The 19,632-nt window shown below is 47.8% G+C and overlaps 1 protein-coding gene, 3 non-coding genes and 1 pseudogene across 5 annotated transcripts; 1 reads left to right on the forward strand and 4 right to left on the reverse strand.

Annotated features, from left to right (window-relative positions):
- Positions 1-47: 47 nt before the first annotated feature.
- On the reverse strand, positions 48-121 carry TRNAN-GUU (transfer RNA asparagine (anticodon GUU)). The gene has a single exon. It is a non-coding gene; the product is annotated as a tRNA-Asn (tRNA).
- Positions 122-354: 233 nt separating this feature from the next.
- Positions 355-2,004, reverse strand: LOC147376326 (uncharacterized). The gene has a single exon (XM_086394063.1). The coding sequence runs from the start codon at positions 1,471-1,473 to the stop codon at positions 355-357; it is 1,119 nt and encodes a 372-aa protein (XP_086250189.1). The 5' UTR covers positions 1,474-2,004.
- Positions 2,005-2,137: 133 nt separating this feature from the next.
- On the reverse strand, positions 2,138-2,967 carry LOC147376327 (leukemia NUP98 fusion partner 1 pseudogene; annotated as a pseudogene). The gene has a single exon (XR_015160921.1). The product of XR_015160921.1 is annotated as a leukemia NUP98 fusion partner 1 pseudogene (transcript).
- A 2,077-nt stretch (positions 2,968-5,044) lies between these two features.
- TRNAQ-CUG (transfer RNA glutamine (anticodon CUG)) lies at positions 5,045-5,116 on the forward strand. The gene has a single exon. It is a non-coding gene; the product is annotated as a tRNA-Gln (tRNA).
- Positions 5,117-10,536: 5,420 nt separating this feature from the next.
- LOC147376329 (U1 spliceosomal RNA) lies at positions 10,537-10,700 on the reverse strand. Its single transcript, XR_015161787.1, has one exon. It is a non-coding gene; the product is annotated as a U1 spliceosomal RNA (small nuclear RNA).
- Between the last annotated feature and the right edge of the window lie 8,932 nt (positions 10,701-19,632).

Genomic DNA, 19,632 nt, shown 5'->3' on the forward strand with positions numbered 1-19,632 from the left:
TGGCAAAAGGGAGTTCTCTTTGGTGTTGCCTAAAATGTCATCCCCACCGTCCCTGGGTGGGCTCGAACCACCAACCTTTCGGTTAACAGCCGAACGCGCTAACCGATTGCGCCACAGAGACAACAGTATGGGGTTCTTTTGGACTCTCTATGGAGTAGACCTACTTAACGTATTCCCAGGGTGAGCGTTCTGTCCCCCAGAGAAACGGTGCCATTTTCCTGCCCCCTACCCGCCGCAGATGCCAGCGCCCCCGGAGAACCCAGGGCACGAAGCTTCCGGGTCTGAACCGAAATAGATCCAAGGACGGCTAAACACCCGGTGGGCTCCCATTGATGGCTCTTCCCGTTTCGGCGCCTACACCCAACGAATGAGAGTTTGCCCACCCAGGCAAAGGCCTCCGGGGCCGAGGTTGTGCTTCGGTTTCCTGCGTCCACCAGGCGGTTTCCGCCAGAGTGGGCTTCCCTGGGGGCTCAGACGGTAAGAATCCGCCTGCAATGCAGGACACCCGGGGTCAATCCCTGGTTTGGGAAGATCCCCTGGAGGAGGGCATGCAACCCACTCCAGTATTCTTACCTGGAGAATCCCCATGGGCCGAGAAACCTGGCAGGCTAAGTCCATGGGGGCGCAAAGAGTCGGACAGGACTTAGCGACTAAGCACATTGGTCGCGGGGATGGTCGCCCTGTGTCAGCATGCCCAGGACAGAGTCTGGCACTCGCTGGGACGCTCCAGGACTTGGATGAATACATTGTCGTCTTTAGCCCTTCGTCCCATGAAGACCCCTGAGGATGGAAATACGGAATAGTTTTCGAAGTGAACAGTCCTGTTTTAAAAGCCTTTATCCCGGTTTTTGGATTTCGCAGCACCCCATTGGGCGGGCAAACGGAAAGGTCTCCGGAGCACTGCCTGCCGGGTGGAGCGCCCAGCTGGGTAGGCTGCGTTCTGTGGGGTCCACCTGGGAGCGGGAAAGGGCGAAAACCAAGCGGGGAAGGCGGGTTTGGGAGGAGGGCATTGAGACCTCCCAGGAGACTTGGGCCAGGATCCCTAGAGGCGAACATTGCTTCAGTCCGGGTCGTAGAGTGGGGAAGGAGGGAGAGGGCTGGCAGACCCAAGAATGAAGGAGGCAAAAGGAGAGGGGAGGAAGGAGAGAATAAAAGAATCTGTGCTTCTACCCTTCCCTCCTCCCTCTCTTGCCTTCTCTCCTCTTCTTGGTCTTCTTCCCATCTCTGCAGCAGAGAAATCTTGACACACTCACTTTTGAGAAGAAAGACCCAACTAAGCTGTGCTCGGGTGCACAAATTCTGGGTTGTAAAAATAGTTCTATCCTTATGTGCCCTTAGGGGCTTCCCTGCTGGTTCAGACGGTAGAGCATCCGTCTGCAATGGGGGAGACCCAGGTTTGATCCCTAGGTCGGGAAGATCTCCTGGAGAAGGAAATGGCAACCCACTCCAGTATTCTTGCCTGGAAAATTCCATGGATGGAGGAGCCTGGTGGGCTACCGGTCCATGGGGTCCCAGAGAGTCAGGGCTGAGCGACTTCACTTTACGTGGCCTTAGACAAATTAAAGAAAACTTTTTGTGCTTCCCGTCTTGTTGCTGTAAAATGGGAGCAATGAGAGCATTCTACTTCATTCTGTTGTTGTCAGGTGTGCCTGCGTTTGGAAACTACTGGATCTAATGTCAAAAGCAGAGAAATCATAAATATTGTCATTATCCTCAGAATCTTTTGACAAACCCTTACCCTTATTTATTTCACCTTGAATTAGCTCGCTGCTTCTAGATTTTCTGTAAACAGAATCAAGACAAAGTTTCCCATGATTGCTCTTGCAGTTTGCTCTGCTGTAGCTCGGCCGCCCTTCATCGCCAGCTCTCTGCTTGCAGGTCAGGGACCGACGTGCAGGCTGGAGCAAATGGGAAGAACACACATCTCCACCCATCCCAGTTCTAACCTCACCTGATTCTGTCCTTGCCCCTTGTGAGAGCCCGGTTCTCCAGGTTTCCTGGCCATTCTGTGATCTCTCAACATACTTTCCAGGGATTTCTTTCTCTTTTCTTTTTATTGAGTCACACCAATGACTTTTACTTAGTGGAAGAAGGGTTGGTGAAGATGTGTGGGTGGCTCTTTAAATATCTCTCCTTACATTTTCAAGAATAATTTTATTCTATTAAAATACCTTTTATTCTTTCTATTCCCCTAAAAGGCCAACAGAACAGATCATACTCTGAAAAGCAGGTGGGGTATGATGCAAGCTGTCTTGGGGAGCAGCTGAATCAACCACCCACCTGAGTCACTCAGCATCTGCAGACCCTCTTACAGGTACCGTTCCTGGGTCTGGTGAATTGGGGCTCAAAAAACACAGCAGCGTCGGTAGTTGTGGTGTGGAAGCCAAGGGTTATTTGAGCATTTTTTCAGACGGGGGGGGGGGGGGGGGCGGGCAGGTACGCTTCTCCACGCTCTTCCTTCCTAGAGCTCCTTTTTCCCTCCACTTTCTTGCAAGACCTCACTTCCAGAAACCGGCATTCTCTCTCATTTCTCTCCTTTCTGCTCTCAGGTCCCAAAGAGACGGAACGTTTGGTTCTAAAGCACGGTTGCTGTTCAAAGGAGTCTGAAAATGACTGAATTTTGGAATGGGATCTTCCTTTTGATCCCATTAATGGCTCCTTGAATGACCCATCCCCTGAGCACTTTCTGGGATCCCGCACACGAGTGTGGCATCGAGATCCCTGGTTCTCATAAGAATACCTTCTAGGATGGCTGGCAGACGACATCATTCTGGGAAGCACAGGAAGTGGGCAGGGCAGGCAGCTTTTCCTGTAACTGGCATCTTGTGATCCACGGCGGTCCCGGAGTCCTCACTCATCCTCCTCTATCCAGCTGTGACCCCGGAAGCTGCTCATCCATTTGGCAAAAGACACATCATCATCATCATCATCATCATCATCATCATCATCATCATCTTTGTGCTCCATGTAAAGGCGCTTCAGAATATCCAAGGCCTGTCCCTAAATAGGTCTTGGAGGAAGTACCTGGCATGCCTTGAGGGGTCCCATGGGGTAGGTCAAGGCAGAGTGCAGATGGAGAGGAGCAGGGCAGGAAAGATGGGAACTCTGGGTCTTCTCATTTCTACCCACTCACATCGACGTCATCGCTCTCATAATTGGTGCAGAAGGTGAGTCGCAGGGACCCGGTTCAAGCTGTTTCAACTGGAGCCAACCTAGATTTCCACCGAGTCTGATTTCTGCCACCCGCCGTTGCCCTCAATAACCTCAAATTCTTCCAAACTAAAATCTGGCGATGGTAGAGCTAAGAAGACCGGTGATATCGGGCTATCTTCAGCTTTTGGCTCTTTCCTCCCACATTTTTAAAAGTCCTTCCAACCCGATGATTCCCCAGGACACGCGCACAGACAGCGGAGCTAAGGGCCGCCGGGCTCTAAGCAGCGCCAACGTGGTGGTAACGAGAAAACCCAGGGATTTCTTTTCTTCCTATATCAGTCAGAGTCCGTTTCGGGTCCTGGTACCCATAAACCTTGACCCTTCTTCAAGTTCTCCTGGTGGAGCACTTTGTGCTGTTCGTTACCACTCAACATCTTGAGTTTCCAAGAAGTTTCATCTTCTCACCCTGGAGCTGTGAACTTCCTCCTCATAACAAGAGCCTCCCGCCTCCCCTTTGTCTCCTTCCTCCTTGAGTCAACCTCTGTCCAGTCTCTGGGGACAAAATACATCTCCAGGCAACACTGGGCTTCTTTCTGACTCTGTGTTTTGGCCAGCTAAAAACAGGTGCTATTTTTTTCTGTTCTGTGTATGGGATTAGGGAAGAAACGGTTTTAGGGTACGATGAAGAAGTAGAGATTATTACTCTGAGCCATGATAGGATTTATATCTATTCTACGTGTAAATATTTAGTCTGGTGGTATTTTGTGTTCATAAATACTGTCTATACCTAAGACAACTTGGATGTGCATCCTCTATGATTCAGCAATCAGTGCTCTTGGGTACCTTGATATTTGTACGCCTTTTTAAAAACTGCAATTTCTGGGTTTGATATGTTAAGAAATGGGAGAGAAACTGACTTGACCGACCTGACCAAAGAGTCTGTGACTGCCTAAGTGTCAGAGCCCTGTCTCGTGTCCTCCACGACATGCGGTTGATCTTCAGTCACCCCAGGTGAGTATGGGGCTTTCCTGGTGGGCCAGCAGGTAAAGAATCTGCCTGCAATGCAACACACCCGGGTTAAATCTCTGATTTCGGAAGATCCCCTGGAGAAGGGAATGGCCACCCACTCCAGTATTCTTGCCCGGAGAATCTCTTGGACAGTGGAGCCTGGCGGGCTACAGTCTTTGGGGTCGCAAAGAGTTGGACACGACTGAGCGACGTTGACTTCACTTTTAGGTGAGTATAGCTGGTTTGTCTGACTGTTTTATGTAAATAGTTATTCTTACTTACATGGTAAATCTAACAAATAGACACTTGTTGTGAGAATAACTTACCCCTCTCCAAATCAGAAATATATGAAGAAGAAGAGTTCTCCTGCCTCCATTCCCACTCCACCGCTGACACACTTTATATGTTGCACGTAAGAGGTGGTGGCCGCTCAGGAGTGTGATCAGCGCTGTGAGAAAACTAAGGGACCCAGGAAACCCCGCCTCCTGCCCTGACAACCGTCTGTCCTCTCTGGGCTATGGGAAAAGGGGGAAGGCAAAGAAAAGGAAAATAACACTCTTATTTGCAGAAATTTTACCTCAGGATGGGACAACTCTGGTTAACCTAGGCAGACTATGCGGTTGGTGATGGAGAGCTAAGGGGGTCCTCCCTGGCACAAAATCCAAGGTGGATTTCACCTCATTTTCTGAGGTGAGAGTGAGCTGAGTGGATCAAAGGAGAGGAGCAGAGAGCAAGCAAGAGGGTTGAGCACCCACGGGAGTCAACCGTATTGGAGTCTCCTCAGGGCCTTAGGAGAACTGCCCTGAGCTTCTGGGTGGGACGTATGGAGGCTAAAGAAGCGGATACCGTTCTCTGGCGATGGAGGCCAGGTGGCTCCCGAGGGGGTTCCATGGTGTAATGGTGAGCACTCTGGACTCTGAATCCAGCGATCCGAGTTCAAATCTCGGTGGGACCTTTCTGCCTAGTTGGAAGAAGAACACTTTTTACTCCACTAATAGGACCCGCCTTCCGGCTCCCGCGACCCTCAGCGGCGTGGTTCACACGGACACGGCGGACAGGTGTGGGACCGACTCGGGGCGTCCTCGCTGGACCCGGGCGGCTCTGCCCATCGCTGGCCATGAGAGCCCGGCCCCTCCTCTGCCCTCCAAGCCCCGGCCAGGGGCGCTGCGGCCCAGCCAGTGCCGCCCCTTCGTCGGGTCCCCTGGGTCTCTGGAGTCAGAGGCAGAGGCTGAGCCCACGGAGTCCTGCCCCGCGAGGGGCCTTCGCACCGCACGCCTTGTAACTGCACGGCTGTGCCTGTGAGTAAATGGTGCCGGGGAGGGCCTGCGATGTCGCTGACCAGACAGGATGGCAGCTTTCGGGTCCAGGGTTCCAGACCTGAATGGGAAGGAAGTGTGTTTTAGTCAGGTTCTCTATTATTCTGAATTGTTATTGACCCTGTCCCAGTTTATTTTGATTTTATTCAGAGTTTCTCGCTCCTAAGTCTCCGTTGGGCACGCAAAGCCGCTGTTCGGCCAAGATTTGAACCTTGACTTCTGGAAATCTCCTCCTCTGGTCCCAAGCTCAGCCTGAAAGAGGAGCGTGGGTCGCGGATTCCCGCGTCTGAGGAGACCCCAGGTCCCTGACCCACGGCCGCCCGGCCAGGCTGCTCCGGGGCCGAAGGGGAGACGAGCTGCCTGGAGTCCGCACCCCCGGCCGGGCCCCCTTCGTCCTGCTGGGACTCTGCTCCACGGAGAAGACACCCCATGACGTGAGCGGATGGAAACACTTGTGTCCTCTACTGCTCGTGAGAAAAACACGGATGAGGCCCGTGATGGACCTGAATAGCTAGTTAAGGTGGTTCCCTTCGCGGTTCTAAGGAGCATCTCTCCGACGCTTGTATTTTGGAACTTTCAGCGGTTACAAAGGACTGAATGACGCAGCTGTCTTTGGAGGACGGGAAAAGAAAGGGGTGCGCGCGTGCTCTGGGCTCAGTCGTGTCCGACTCTTTGCAACCCCACGGACTGTAGCCCGCCAGGCTCCCCTGTCCATGGGAGTCTCCAGGCAAGAATACTGGAGTGGGTTGCCATTTCCTCCTCCGAAGAAAAGATCGCCGGAAGGGCAAGAGCTGGAGAGAACAGAGGATGAGCCCGAAGGGAGAAAGGGACTGGAAGGGAGAGGAGCGAGCGGGTACCGTGGCGGGGCGGTCCCTGGGTTGGGGCGACCCACAGCGCCTGACGCTGGAGCAGCTGCCACCCTTTCCTGAAGTGTCCGGGAACCCGGTTCACCCCCAAATCGCAAAGCTGCCGGCCTGGCATTTGTTCTGGCAAAGTTCCGTTTGCGGTTCCCTGCGGAGTGGTGAGGTGGGCTGTGTGGGTCTGCAGGTGAGTGGAAGTCCTGGCGGCTGCCTTGGAGATGACTGGCAGGCAGGGAACCACACACACTCCACTTTCCCCTGTTCGGGCCGGTCTGCAGCATCTGCGGTGGGAAACTGGAAAATCGGAGCATCAGTATTTATTTAGAGATAAGGAGATAAACAGCCAGTCGGTTTCCTGACCTTAAAGTGTTTATTCTTCAAAGAAAAGAAATGTGGGATGGGATCAGGGTCTACTTTTTCCCATAACAAATTTTGGGGCGTATGTACCTGTATATAATATATACGTACACATTATATGAGTAAAGCTCACTGCTTGTGTTTCCAACTTAAATGTTTGTGTAATTATATGTATCACTCATAAAATTCTGGGTCTTGTGTCATGTGCAGGAATGTTTTCTACTGTAAAACCATAAATTTGGGGGCGGCAGGCATTCTCAAAGCAAGCAATCGGCCCATTATTCCCCCTTTGATGGGCTGATCACACGAGCTAGTAGACTGGCAGACCCTCTCAGTCCAGGAGGTCACTGCTTTCGTCTCTCTAGGAAGGTTCATAGTCACTGAAAAGTGTCAGTAACAAATAAAATCACACCCAATCTTTATGCAGTGTTGCTCCCAAAATGCAAGAGCTTACACCCAATGAAGACATGCAAAGTGCCCAGGCATGGTCTACAAGTTTTAAATGGGTTTACTCACTTAATCCTTTCAAAAGGCTTGCATCATGTCGTCATCCTCATTTCACATATGAGGAACCTGAGACATACAAAGGTTAAGTAACTTGTCAAGTCAGTCAGTGAGTGGGATCGGAAAGCAGCAAACTGTAAAAATGCTTGACAAGAAATTTAAGTCCAGGTATTTCTTTTGAAAAAACACCCAAGAGGAGTCACATAACAGGCATTCAGTTCAGTCGCTCAGTCTGAATATATATATATATATATATATATACACATATACTTAGTTTATAAAATTCAAATGATGCAGAAAATACAAATATGTAAAATTTTGAGACATGTTAAATTCAAAAATAACTTCTGTTAAGGTAGTTACATATTGACGGAGTCATTTCGGTATATCAACAGAGAGGAAAAAAATACATCGCAGCTCAGTTGGTAAAGAATCTGCCCGCAATGCAGGACACCCGGGTTTGATTCCTGGGTCGGGACGATCCCCTGGAGAAGGAAATGGCAACCCTCTCCAGTATTCTTGCCTGGAGAATCCCATGGACAGAGGAGCCTGGCAGGCTACAGTCCATGGGGTCACAAGAGTCGGACACGACTTAGTGACTAAACCACCACCATACTTCTATAAAATAGAGCTCTTATAGATTCTATTTTTAAGCATTCAACTTAATAGTGCATAAATTTCATGGAAGAAAAATAAAGAAAAATGAAGAAATTGTTGAACTTTCAATCAAATTGTTTATACGAGAGATGCCTTTCTGAAAGGATTCCCTAGGGCTAATAATAATAATTTAATTAAGACATTAAATTTGGGAATGATTCTTCTCATTACTTTTAAAAATCAAACGTCTTAAGGTATAATTTGAAAATAATACAACGCATCCATTTCAAGTTTGATGACTTTTGACAAACGAACGTACCCATGGAACCACTATCCTGTTCAAGGAAAAAGAATATCTCCAGAACTCCAGACTGTCCTCTGTGCCCCTTTGCAGTCAGTCCCCCTGCGGCTCCCTGACTCAGGTCATCAGTGATCTCGGTCCTGTCTCTGTGGATCGATTTTTCAGTTCTCGAAATTCACATAAGTGGAACCACAGAGTATGTTCTTTTTCCCTCACTCAGCATGATGCGTTTGAGAGTAATCCAGACTGTTGCCATGTATCAGGTATTTGTACCACTTTAGCGAGGAGTACTATTCCTTTGAGTGAATATGTCACAATCCTATATATCTATGCACCTCATGATGGACATTTGAAATGTTTTCAATTTGGGGACTATTACGAACAAAGCTGCTACAAGCAAGTCCCTTTTGTGGGCTTATGCTTTACAAATTCCATTTGCATTTTTAAAATTCTTTAATACGAATTTACTTTGAATGGATGTTACATTCACAAAGACAATTTATTGCAGAGTTACAAGTTCATCTTTGATTGTTTCCTATCAGGACATAATCCATTCAAAGTAATATAAGCCACAGGTGTATTTTTGATTATCCCATTTAATCTACACAAGAACTTTATGAAGTACTTTATGACTATTACTTTCATATGACATTTGCAAAATTGGCCTAGCAAATGGGAGTCGGCCCAAGGTCAAACCGGAAGGCCAGTGGTGGCAACATGACTGAAAAGGAGGCCCCCCCCACCCCTGGCACCCCCCAGAAGCTGCGTTCCTAACTGCAGACCCACCCCCAATGTCTTCCCAATAACCTCGGTGTGTCTGACAGGCCTGGAAACCAATATCCAAGCCGGTCCTCCTCACGGTATTATTTACTGATCGGCTTCTTTGGGTCAGAAACTCCTCCATCAGGGGTCCAGAGCCTAACAGCGTGCACAACCTTGAGGGTGAGGAAATCTGTTAAAAACTCCTAAAACCGGTTTTCTCATCGGTTCAGTTCAGTCGCTCATTCGTGTCCGACTCTTTGCGACCCCATGAATCGCAGCACGCCAGGCCTCCCTGTCCATCACCATCTCCCGGAGTTCACTCAAACTCACGTCCATCGAGTCGGTGATGCCATCCAGCCATCTCATCCTCTGTCGTCCCCTTCTCCTCCTGCCCCCAATCCCTCCCAGCATCAGAGTCTTTTCCAACGAGTCAACTCTTCGCATGAGGTGGCCAAAGTACTGGCGTTTCAGCTTTAGCATCATTCCTTCCAAAGAACACCCGGGGCTGATCTCCTTCAGAATGGACTGGTTGGATCTCCTTGCAGTCCAAGGGACTCTCAAGAGTCTTCTCCAACACCACAGTTCAAAAAGCATCAATTCTTCGGCGCATCAGTAAGCCACTAAAAATTAACCTTGGTCTTGGTGCAGATGTTTCATATTTGAGCAAGGAAATCTCCCGCTGTTGGGGAGATAGAGTAGGATGTTCTACTTTCACTTTCAATGACCTAGATCCTCGATCTGCATCCTGTGTGCTTTTTGGTTAGTTTTCTTTGCATCACCCCACTCCCAGCACCTCCTCCGATCTCAGAGGCGTCTTGGGGCTGAGCGGATGGACGCGTGCCGTCCCCGAGGCAGCCACGAGGGGGAGGACAGCCCTTCCCGCCATGGTCCTGCCTTTTCTGTTTGGCCCAGTGGTTTCTATTTGCCAGCAGGACTTTGTGAATCAGAAGTGAGCACAACACATCCTGAGAAAGGGGTTGTCGAATAGCCCACAAAACTGCCGACAACTCGGCCTGGGGTTTTCTTCTAATCTGTAGTTCAATGTTTTCACATAGGAAGAAAAGGAAAACTACTTTTGACCGAAAGAAAAGAACAAAACAAAACAAAACACAAAAAAACGGTAGGTGCGATTTCTACTGCCATTTAAGAAGGGATGTTAAGGAGGTTTCCTAGTTTGCCGACTACTGAAGCATGTCAGGTACACAGTTGAGGCTGAAACAGAGGTACGGCTTTCTGACTGGGAAAGTAACAGGAGAAGGCCTAGAGAGAAAAGGCGGGGGGTGAAGAGAGAACTGGATCCAGAAATGCGAAGAGGCCGCTTGGGGTGGGTGGGGTGGTATCTAAGCACTATCTCCAGCAAAGACTAAGGCGTGCAAGTAAGCAAAGCAGCTGACCACGCAAGACATGAAGCCTCCGAAAACAGGACACTGGTGGGAAAACAGCTAGTAGCAGACTCGCACAAGACCGGCAGACTTCGAGAAATCGGCCACGCGGCGCCTCCTGATTTCGTGGGTCTGGCCCAGGAAATGGGCCGAGTCTGACTGTATCCTGTCCTAGGAAAGTTCCTCACTAGGTGGAAAACGACCCTCAGCATTCTTTCTCAAGCAGTCACACACAGCAACACCCCCAGGATTACACCTCAGATCCCTGTTTCTGCTTTTAAGCCACAGAGAAAAACCAGGGGAAAGCGCGAACGCAGTCCCCCACTACCACAAATTATGCAGTCGAGTTTCCCACATTTGGGGAAATCGCAGGGGTCAGCACATCCGGAGTGCAATGGATAAGCCTCGCCCTGGGAAAACCACCTTCGTGATCATGGTATCTCCCCTGCCAGGTAAGTATGAATTGCCAGCCTGCCGCCCCACAGCAACCTCAGACGCCCTGCACTGTACACACACGCTCACTTTCCTCCCCGCATCCCCGAGCCTTCTTGGACCTTCCACACGGCGCATCCACGCACTTTCACGCAAAAACTCCTCAATTCTCTCCCACGCCACGGGAGACCATCGTGTTTCAGCACCAGATGACGGCCCAGCAGCCCCTGCGCTCGGATATCTACATACGACACGCCCCGCCCGTGACGTCACAGGAACCCGCGCTTCCCTCCAGCCCACGCCCCGCCCTAGTCCCCGCCTCCCTCCTCCCACGCCTTCCGGCCCGGCCAACCGGCCGGCTGGCCCCCTCTGGGGGAAGCGACGTCCGCCTCCCGCTCCTGTTCTCCCACCCGCTACGTGTTGGGACCCGGCGCACTCGGCTGCCTGCCTAACTTTTGTCCTGCCCAGCCCCGGTCTGGCGGTCGGCTGAAGCCTGTGCACCTTTTTTCAAATAACGGCGTTCAATGGGGAGAACGGAACATTTAGCAGTCCGGGGGAAACCGGTTCCTTTCAAATCCAGTTGTCTTTGTGATGTAATATTGTGTGTATGTCTAGTAAAACGCACTAAGCGTCGCGACTGGCCGTGAACTTCTGTTTCTTCAGAATTCAATGTCACTGATTGAGAATTTCACTTATGTTTAGTTCAAACATTTTTTATTAGTATTCCTAAATACCTTAGTTTATTTAGTAATTGATGTCTCAGTATCTTATTTTTTTGAAACTACCTAATTAATTTACTTCCATCAGTTAAGTCTCAGCACAACTCTAGGACTTTACCAAATATCTGGAAAGGTCATTTGAAGTAGACATCTCTAAAATATAATTTTTTTTAAGAGCTTACCCAAAGCTCTTATCTCATTTACATTTACTTTAAGCTTTCATCATATCAAGTTATTTTCCTCGCAAAAGATATAATAGGGTCTTACTTATTGAACCTAGGTACAATAAAGTTCAAAATTGGGAAAGGAGTATGTCAAGGCTGTAAAATATTGTCTCCCTGCTTATTTAACTTATATGCAGAGTACATCATGCAAAGTGCCAGGCTGGATGCCTCACAAGATGGAGTCAAGATTGCCCAGAGAAACATCAACAACCTCAGATATGCAGATGATACCACTCTGATGGCAGAAAGCAAAGAGGAACTAAAGAGCCTCTTGATGAGGATGAAAGAGGATAGTGACAAAACTGGCTTAAAAACAACTTTTTTTTTTAACATTCAAAAAACTAAGATCGTGGCATCTGGTCCCATCACTTCATGGCAAATAGATGGGGAAAAAGTGGAAACCATGGCAGATTTTATTTTCTTGTGCTCCAAAATCACTGCGGACGGTGACTGAGAGCCAGAAGAACCGACGGTTTCGATTTGTGGGTGCTGGGTAAGACTCTTGAGAGTCCTCTGGACAGCAAGGAAATCCAACCAGTCAATCCTAAAGGAAATCAACTCTGAGATTAACAAAACTGTGCAGATGACAACACCCTCATGGCAGAAAGCGACGAAGAACTGAAGAGCCGCTTGATGACAGTGAAAGAGGAGGGTGAAAAAGTTGGCTTAAAACTCAACGTTCAGAAAACTAAGATCGTGGCATCTGGTCCCATCACTTCATGGCAAATAGAGGGGAAACAGTGGAAACAGTGACAGACTTTATTTGGCGGGGGGCGGGGCGGGGCTCCAAAACCACTGCAGATGGTGACTGCAGCCATGACATTAAAAGACGCTTGCTCCTTGGAAGAAAAGCTATGAGCAACCTAGACCGCATGTTAAAAAGCGGAGACAGTACTTGCCAACAAAGGTCCATCTAGTCAAAAGCTATGGTTTTTCCAGTAGTCGTGTATGGATGTGAGAGCTGGACCATCAGGAAAGCTGAGCGCCAAAGAAACGATGCTTTTGAACTGTGGTGTTGGAGGAGACTCTTGAGAGTCCCTTGGACTGCAAGGAGATCCAACCAGTCCATCCTAAAGGAGGTCAGTCCTGGGTGTTCACTGGAAGGACTGGTGCTGAAGCTGAAGCTCCAATACTTTGGCCACCTAATGCGAAGAACTGACTCGCTGGAAAAGCCCCTGACGCTGGGAAAGATTGAAGGCAGGAGGAGAAGGGGACGGCAGAGGACAAAATGGTTGGATGGCATCACCGACTCAATGGACATGAGTTTGAGTAAACTCCTGGAGTTGGCGATGGACAGGGAGGCCTGGTGTGCTACAGTCCATGGGGCTGCAAAGAGTCGGACACGACTGAGTGACTGAACTAACAAAAATATACACACTCAAGTAGAACGAACTTTAATGCTGACATTAACAAAAATATAGGCTCAATTATAACGGCTTCTTTGCAGGGGCAACCTCCTCTCCCCTGTCAGGTCAACAGTTAAGGAAGCCCTCCCAAAGTTAACCTGGTTCCTTCCCTATCTAGGCCCTTTAACGGCTATTGTTATTCTCCTTTTTAGCCCTTGTTTAACACTGTTGTGGAATCCGGAGTCGCAAAACACACCTCAGGGGACACTCAAGACAGTGGAGTACAGTTTATTACGCCAGGGGGTCCAAGGGCAATCAGTTCCCAGCAAGGACCCTGATGTTTCTGAGAGGCCCAGTTTTATACCCCCCACTGCGTGACTGGTTACATGGTAGCCACCTCTTTGTTGTGTGTGATTGAGTTTTACAACAAGTAGGTGTTAGGAGAACAAACAATTAAGGTTAAAGGGGGGGGGGGGGCAATGGTTATACCTCAAGGGGGCGGGGGGTGTCTCCATGGTTAATCTAACAGGGGCAGCCTGACCTCGACTACAATCTCTGTTTGTCATCTGTAGGGAGGGAAGTCTCCAGGAGACCTGGTTTTCACTAGCAACGGTTTCCTCACAGGCACAGTTCACATCCAGTCTTTGAGATGGATAACAGGCTTCAAGATGAAGTAAGTCTCTCTTGCTTTCCTCACACTGGTCCAAACATTCCTCCCTTTTGATGCTCATCTTATCTTTAATGAGGGGCATCAGTCATGGGTAAATATCGCACACGGGGACTATGTAACTGCGGCAGTGAAGAAGGAATTCATAGGGCCTGGACTCCATCTTAGGCCTGTTCATGCTGATCATGCTCGGCCACCTTTCCAGTGGACTCTGAACTCTGTGTTTAGTGCCTATGAACACAACAACAGAAGGATAAGGCCCCCTCCAGACAGGGGAACCTTGAAGATCGTATCTAGGTTACTCATCGCCTAAGAGAAAACATACACTAGTCACCCCTTCCTCCAGACAGGCCATAAATTTTTCTGTATCTATCGGAGTGTAACCTCAGGTTTATTGATTATTGGCTAATTGTTTGACTGTTTGAGCACATAGCACGTGAATGATGGGGTTATTGGGATTGTATTTTCCTTGGTTTATGTAAGTCTCAAGGAATTTGGAGTGGTGGGTACAGACACGAACACATGGGGTATAATAAAAGATTTTCACAAATGCTGGTCAGGGTCCTTGGCTAAGAGGAGACTCTGCCTTGGGCCCGCCAGTGCAATAAACTGCACTCCACTATCTGCATTGTCCTTCTGAGTGAGTTTGTTTCCCGGAACCCGTGACTACAATAGCAGGACTGTCAGTCTGGAGGTGACACATCAAGTTATACACTGGAGAATACAAGGCCCCCTAATTAATAATACAGTGATTAACAAAATAATTACTTTAAGATTCTCCACCAATCAACTTTGATCCAAGAAAATACCGACGTCTAAAAAGGAGGATTATCATTAGACATAGCTTTTACCCAGTTTTTCATGTCGTCTAGAATGGCTGATATATTGCCTGATATATTGATAAATCAGGGATATATGGAACAACATTCAATTTAAATTATAGCACGTGTCCCTCCTTGGGCGGTGTAAGTATGTCTAAAGCCGTCCGATTTTGAATCACTGCCTTTCATTTGTATTCGTTCTTCATTTAAAGCTTGGATTGCCTTTGCGGTGTCCAGGAGGCCCTGTGTCGTGAAGTTAGTTAGAGCTTTTATTTTAATCATCACAGACCTTGCCCATCCTGCATGTAAATATGGGAAATTTACTGGGGCTTGTTGTAAGGATGGCTTAATATTTCCATGAGCAAAGGCAAATGCTAATAGCCTTGTGTGCAGATGGAAGCTACCAATGTGCCAAGAATAACCCATCTCTCAAGGAGACTGCGCCTCCCAGAATACAATTATAAGGGACCCTAGAGTTAAAAGGTTTAATTTAAACATCTAGAAGTAGACTTCACGACCCAAAGGGATGGTACGCGGAGGAAGGAGGGAGGAGGGTTCAGGATGGGGAACACATGTATACCTGTGGTGGAGTCATGTTGATATATGGCAAAACCAATACAATATTGTAAATTAAAAAATAAAATAAAATTTAAAAAATATGAGACAGCAAAAAAAAAAAAGAAAGTGAAAAAAACAAAAATAAAAAAATAGAAGTAGACTTCACTGAGGTAAATCCATGCCGAGGATACAGATATTTGCTGATGATGGTATGTACTTTTATGGGATGGGTAGAAACTTACCCCACCAAGACTGAAAAAGCAAATGAAGTGGCCTGATTCTTGCTGAGAGGCATTATTTCTAGGTTTGGGTTTCCTCTGAGTATAGAATCAGATAATAAGCCTGCATTTGTGGCTGAATTACTCCAACTGGTCTGCAAAGCAGTAAATATTAAGTGGAAACTATATACAGCATATAGGCCACAAAGCTCAAGAATGGTTGAGAGAATGAACCGGACCATCAAGGTGACTTTGGCAAAATGGGTGCAAGAAACTGGCACCCCCCTGGATTGACTTGTTGCCATTAGTGTTAAAGAGGATCAGCATGACCCACCCCCCACCCCCACCCCGCCCCCCGCCTCTGCCGCCCTGGTTGCACAGGTATTCCCCCTATGAGAAATGTTCGGGAGGCCTCCCCTACTTATTTGGGAAGTAAAGGGAAATTCATTACAAAGAGGAGGGATGGAGGTGTTGCGGTGTTGAGGTCCTTTAATGGACTGGAACCTGGTGGTCCGGAGTCAACCGATAAGAAAGTAAAGGTGAGAGAAAGAGACTGATATTCCTTGGTTTATGCAGAAAGCCAATAAAGTCACTGGCACGGGACTTGCTCTGTTCACGGAGGCCTCAGGCACCCTCTTGATGGGGTGAAGGCACAGAGCGCCTTCTCGAGAGGGTCTTAGAAGCCTGGGCAGGAAAGTGAACTCAGAGAGCCTCTGTGCTCCAGGGGATCAGCCTGAAAAAGAGAGAGAGGGAGAGAGGGAGAGAGGGGGAGAGAGAGAGAGAGAGAAAGATACGGGGACCAAAGCTCTGATGGAGCAAATGTGTTTTATTCAACATTGTGTAGGTATTTATACTGTCTTACAGAATAGCTATTTTCAGCAGAGATAAAATCAAAACCTACAAGTTATCAAGGAAAGATGAGGTCATCCATATGAAAGAGAGAGGGTTGTAAATAATCACTTTTACCATATGGTTCATAAGAAGGAAGAGGGTACTTATCACCGTATAGAAAAACTAATGAAGGAAATGCCTGGATTCCTCAGAACCCCCAGGAGAGGCTTGCCTCTCTTCTTAATTCCTGAATATTCAGGAACTAATAAGGAACAGAGAATTCCTGACAGATCCAAAACAGCACACTGGAAGCCTCCTGTTAAATGCTTCCTGATATTGGGGCAACTGGAACAGCTGAGGAAGGTAATCCATGACATCACCCCTTTTGTTCAAAAAGAAAGAATTCCCTTTTCTTTAGGTACTACTGTACACCCATACTCACCAGGAGACTTAGTATGGGTAAAGGATGGGAATCGGCAGACATTATCCCCCACCTGGAAAGGGCCATACACTATTGTGCTAACCACTCCCACTGCAGTTCAAGTTGCGGGTATTACTCCCTAAATTCACCACTCCCGGCTCAAGACAGCAGCAGAGGAAAAGGGACCTTCCTTCCTGACCCGAAGGAACCATTGAAGACCCGTTTCATTTTCCATCAGCGACCACAGAGTCAGGATGGAGCTGCTGTGAATAATTCTGCTGTTCCTGATTGGTACGATGACCCTACCAGGACTGCAAACTCAGGATAATGTGTTCCTGTCCTGGACCCACTCGTATACAAACTTCCATAATCCTTCTGTTAGGTTTGTGGAGCCATGCCTTTGTCAATAAGAGACGGACTTCCTTGGTGGGCGTCTCCCCTATGCGTAAGGGACTTTAGCTCCCTTTGCTCATTTCTGAGACAGCAACAAGAAGTGTTTGCTTCCTTGGTAACTCACAACCTGTTGCTTCTTACTTGGTGTAACGTGGACTTTAACCAAATTGATCAAGGCCATAGGGTAACATTTGAGGTAAATGCAAGCCTTACAAAAGTAACCAAAGACTATACCTTTTAGTTAAAAAAATAAAAAGAATGAGAACTCAATGGCCAGTAAGAAGGGCCAATGCATCAGGTAATTTGAACAATTTTACCACAAATGGGATGAATATTTTTGGATGACCCCAGAAAAAGTTCAACCTATCATCCCTGCCCCATCTGTTGAGAACAAAGGGAACAAGAAGTTCGGTTTGGTGACCACCCCATGGATCCAAAAGAATTAAAATATGTGGGATACTTGTCCTCTGAGCAATGTGAACAAATATTCAGTTCAGTTCAGTTCAGTCGCTCAGTTGTGTCCGACTCTTTGCGACCCCATGAATCGCAGCACGCCAGGCCTCCCTGTCCATCACCAACTCCCAGAGTTCACCCAAACTCACGTGCATCGAGTCGGTGATGCCATCCAGCCGTCTCATCCTCTGTTGTCCCCTTTTCCTCCTGCCCCAAATCCCTCCCAGCATCAGGGTCTTTTCCAATGAGTCAATTCTTTGCATGAGGTGGCCAAAGTATTGGAGTTTCAGCCTCAGCATCAGTCCTTCCAATGAACACCCAGGAGTGGTCTACTTTAGGATGGACTGGTTGGATCTCTTGCAGTCCAAGGGACTCTCAAGAGTCTTCTCCAGCACCACAGTTCAAAAGCATCAATTCTTTGGCGCTCAGCTTTCTTCACAGTCCAACTCTCACATCCATACATGACCACTGGAAAAACCATAGCCTTGACTAGACGGAACTTTGTTGGCAAAGTAATGTCTCTGCTTTTGAATATGCTATCTAGCTTGGTCATAAGTTTTCTTCCAAGGAGTAAGCATCTTTTAATTTCATGGCTGCAATCACCATCTGCAGGGATTTTGGAGCCCCCCCCCCCAAAATAAAGTCTGACACTGTTTCCACTGTTTCCCCATCTATTTCCCATGAAGTGATGGGACCAGATGCCATGATCTTCATTTTCTGAATGTTGAGCTTTAAGCCAACTTTTTCCACTCTCCTCTTTCACTTTCATCAAGAGGCTTTTTAGTTCCTCTTCACATTCTGCCATAAGGGTGGTGTCATCTGCATATCTGAGGTTATTGATATTTCTCCCGGCAATCTTGAATCCAGCTTGTGCCTCTTCCACTATATAATCATAAGGGATTTGATTTAGGTCATACCTGAATGGTCTAGTGTTTTTCCCAACTTTCTTCAATTTAAGTCTGAATTTGGCAATAAGGAGTTCATGATCTGAGCTACAGTCAGCTCCCAGTCTTGTTTTTGCTGATTGTATAGAGCTTCTCCCTCCTTGGCTGCAAAGAATATAATCAATCTGATTTCGGTGTTGACCATCTGGTGATGCCCATGTGTAGAGTCTTCTCTTGTGTTGTTGGAAGAGGGTGTTTGCTATTAGCAGTGCATTCTCTTGGCAAAACTCTATTAGCCTTTGCCCTGCTTCATTCCGTACTCCAAGGCCAAATTTGCCTGTTACTCCAGGTGTTTCTTGACTTCCTACTATTGTTGTAGCCACGGGTTCCGGGAAACAAACTCACTCAGAAGGACAATGCAGATAGTGGAGTGCAGTTTATTGCACTGGCGGGCCCAAGGCAGAGTCTCCTCTTAGCCAAGGACCCTGACCAGCATTTGTGAAAATCTTTTATTATACCCCATGTGTTCGTGTCTGTACCCACCACTCCAAATTCCTTGAGACTTACATAAACCAAGGAAAATACAATCCCAATAACCCCATCATTCACGTGCTATGTGCTCAAACAGTCAAACAATTAGCCAATAATCAATAAACCTGAGGTTACACTCCGATAGATACAGAAAAATTTATGGCCTGTCTGGAGGAAGGGGTGACTAGTGTATGTTTTCTCTTAGGCGATGAGTAACCTAGATACGATCTTCAAGGTTCCCCTGTCTGGAGGGGGCCTTATCCTTCTGTTGTTGTGTTCATAGGCACTAAACACAGAGTTCAGAGTCCACTGGAAAGGTGGCCGAGCATGATCAGCATGAACAGGCCTAAGATGGAGTCCAGGCCCTATGAATTCCTTCTTCACTGCCGCAGTTACATAGTCCCCGTGTGCGATATTTACCCATGACTGATGCCCCTCATTAAAGATAAGATGAGCATCAAAAGGGAGGAATGTTTGGACCAGTGTGAGGAAAGCAAGAGAGACTTACTTCATCTTGAAGCCTGTTATCCATCTCAAAGACTGGATGTGAACTGTGCCTGTGAGGAAACCGTTGCTAGTGAAAACCAGGTCTCCTGGAGACTTCCCTCCCTACAGATGACAAACAGAGATTGTAGTCGAGGTCAGGCTGCCCCTGTTAGATTAACCATGGAGACACCCCCCGCCCCCTTGAGGTATAACCATTGCCCCCCCCCCCCTTTAACCTTAATTGTTTGTTCTCCTAACACCTACTTGTTGTAAAACTCAATCACACACAACAAAGAGGTGGCTACCATGTAACCAGTCACGCAGTGGGGGGTATAAAACTGGGCCTCTCAGAAACATCAGGGTCCTTGCTGGGAACTGATTGCCCTTGGACCCCCTGGCGTAATAAAC

The sequence above is a fragment of the Bos grunniens genome, chromosome 3 (genome assembly GCF_055505025.1).
Source record: "Bos grunniens cultivar Pamir isolate PY7600 chromosome 3, Bosgru_T2T1.0, whole genome shotgun sequence".
In the NCBI taxonomy this organism is placed as follows: Eukaryota; Metazoa; Chordata; class Mammalia; order Artiodactyla; family Bovidae; genus Bos; species Bos grunniens.

Coding starts and splice junctions, on each gene's coding strand:
- LOC147376326 (XM_086394063.1), bottom strand. CDS start 1,473: ATGGAATTTTCCAGGCAAGAATACTGGAGTGGGTTGCCATTTCCTTCT.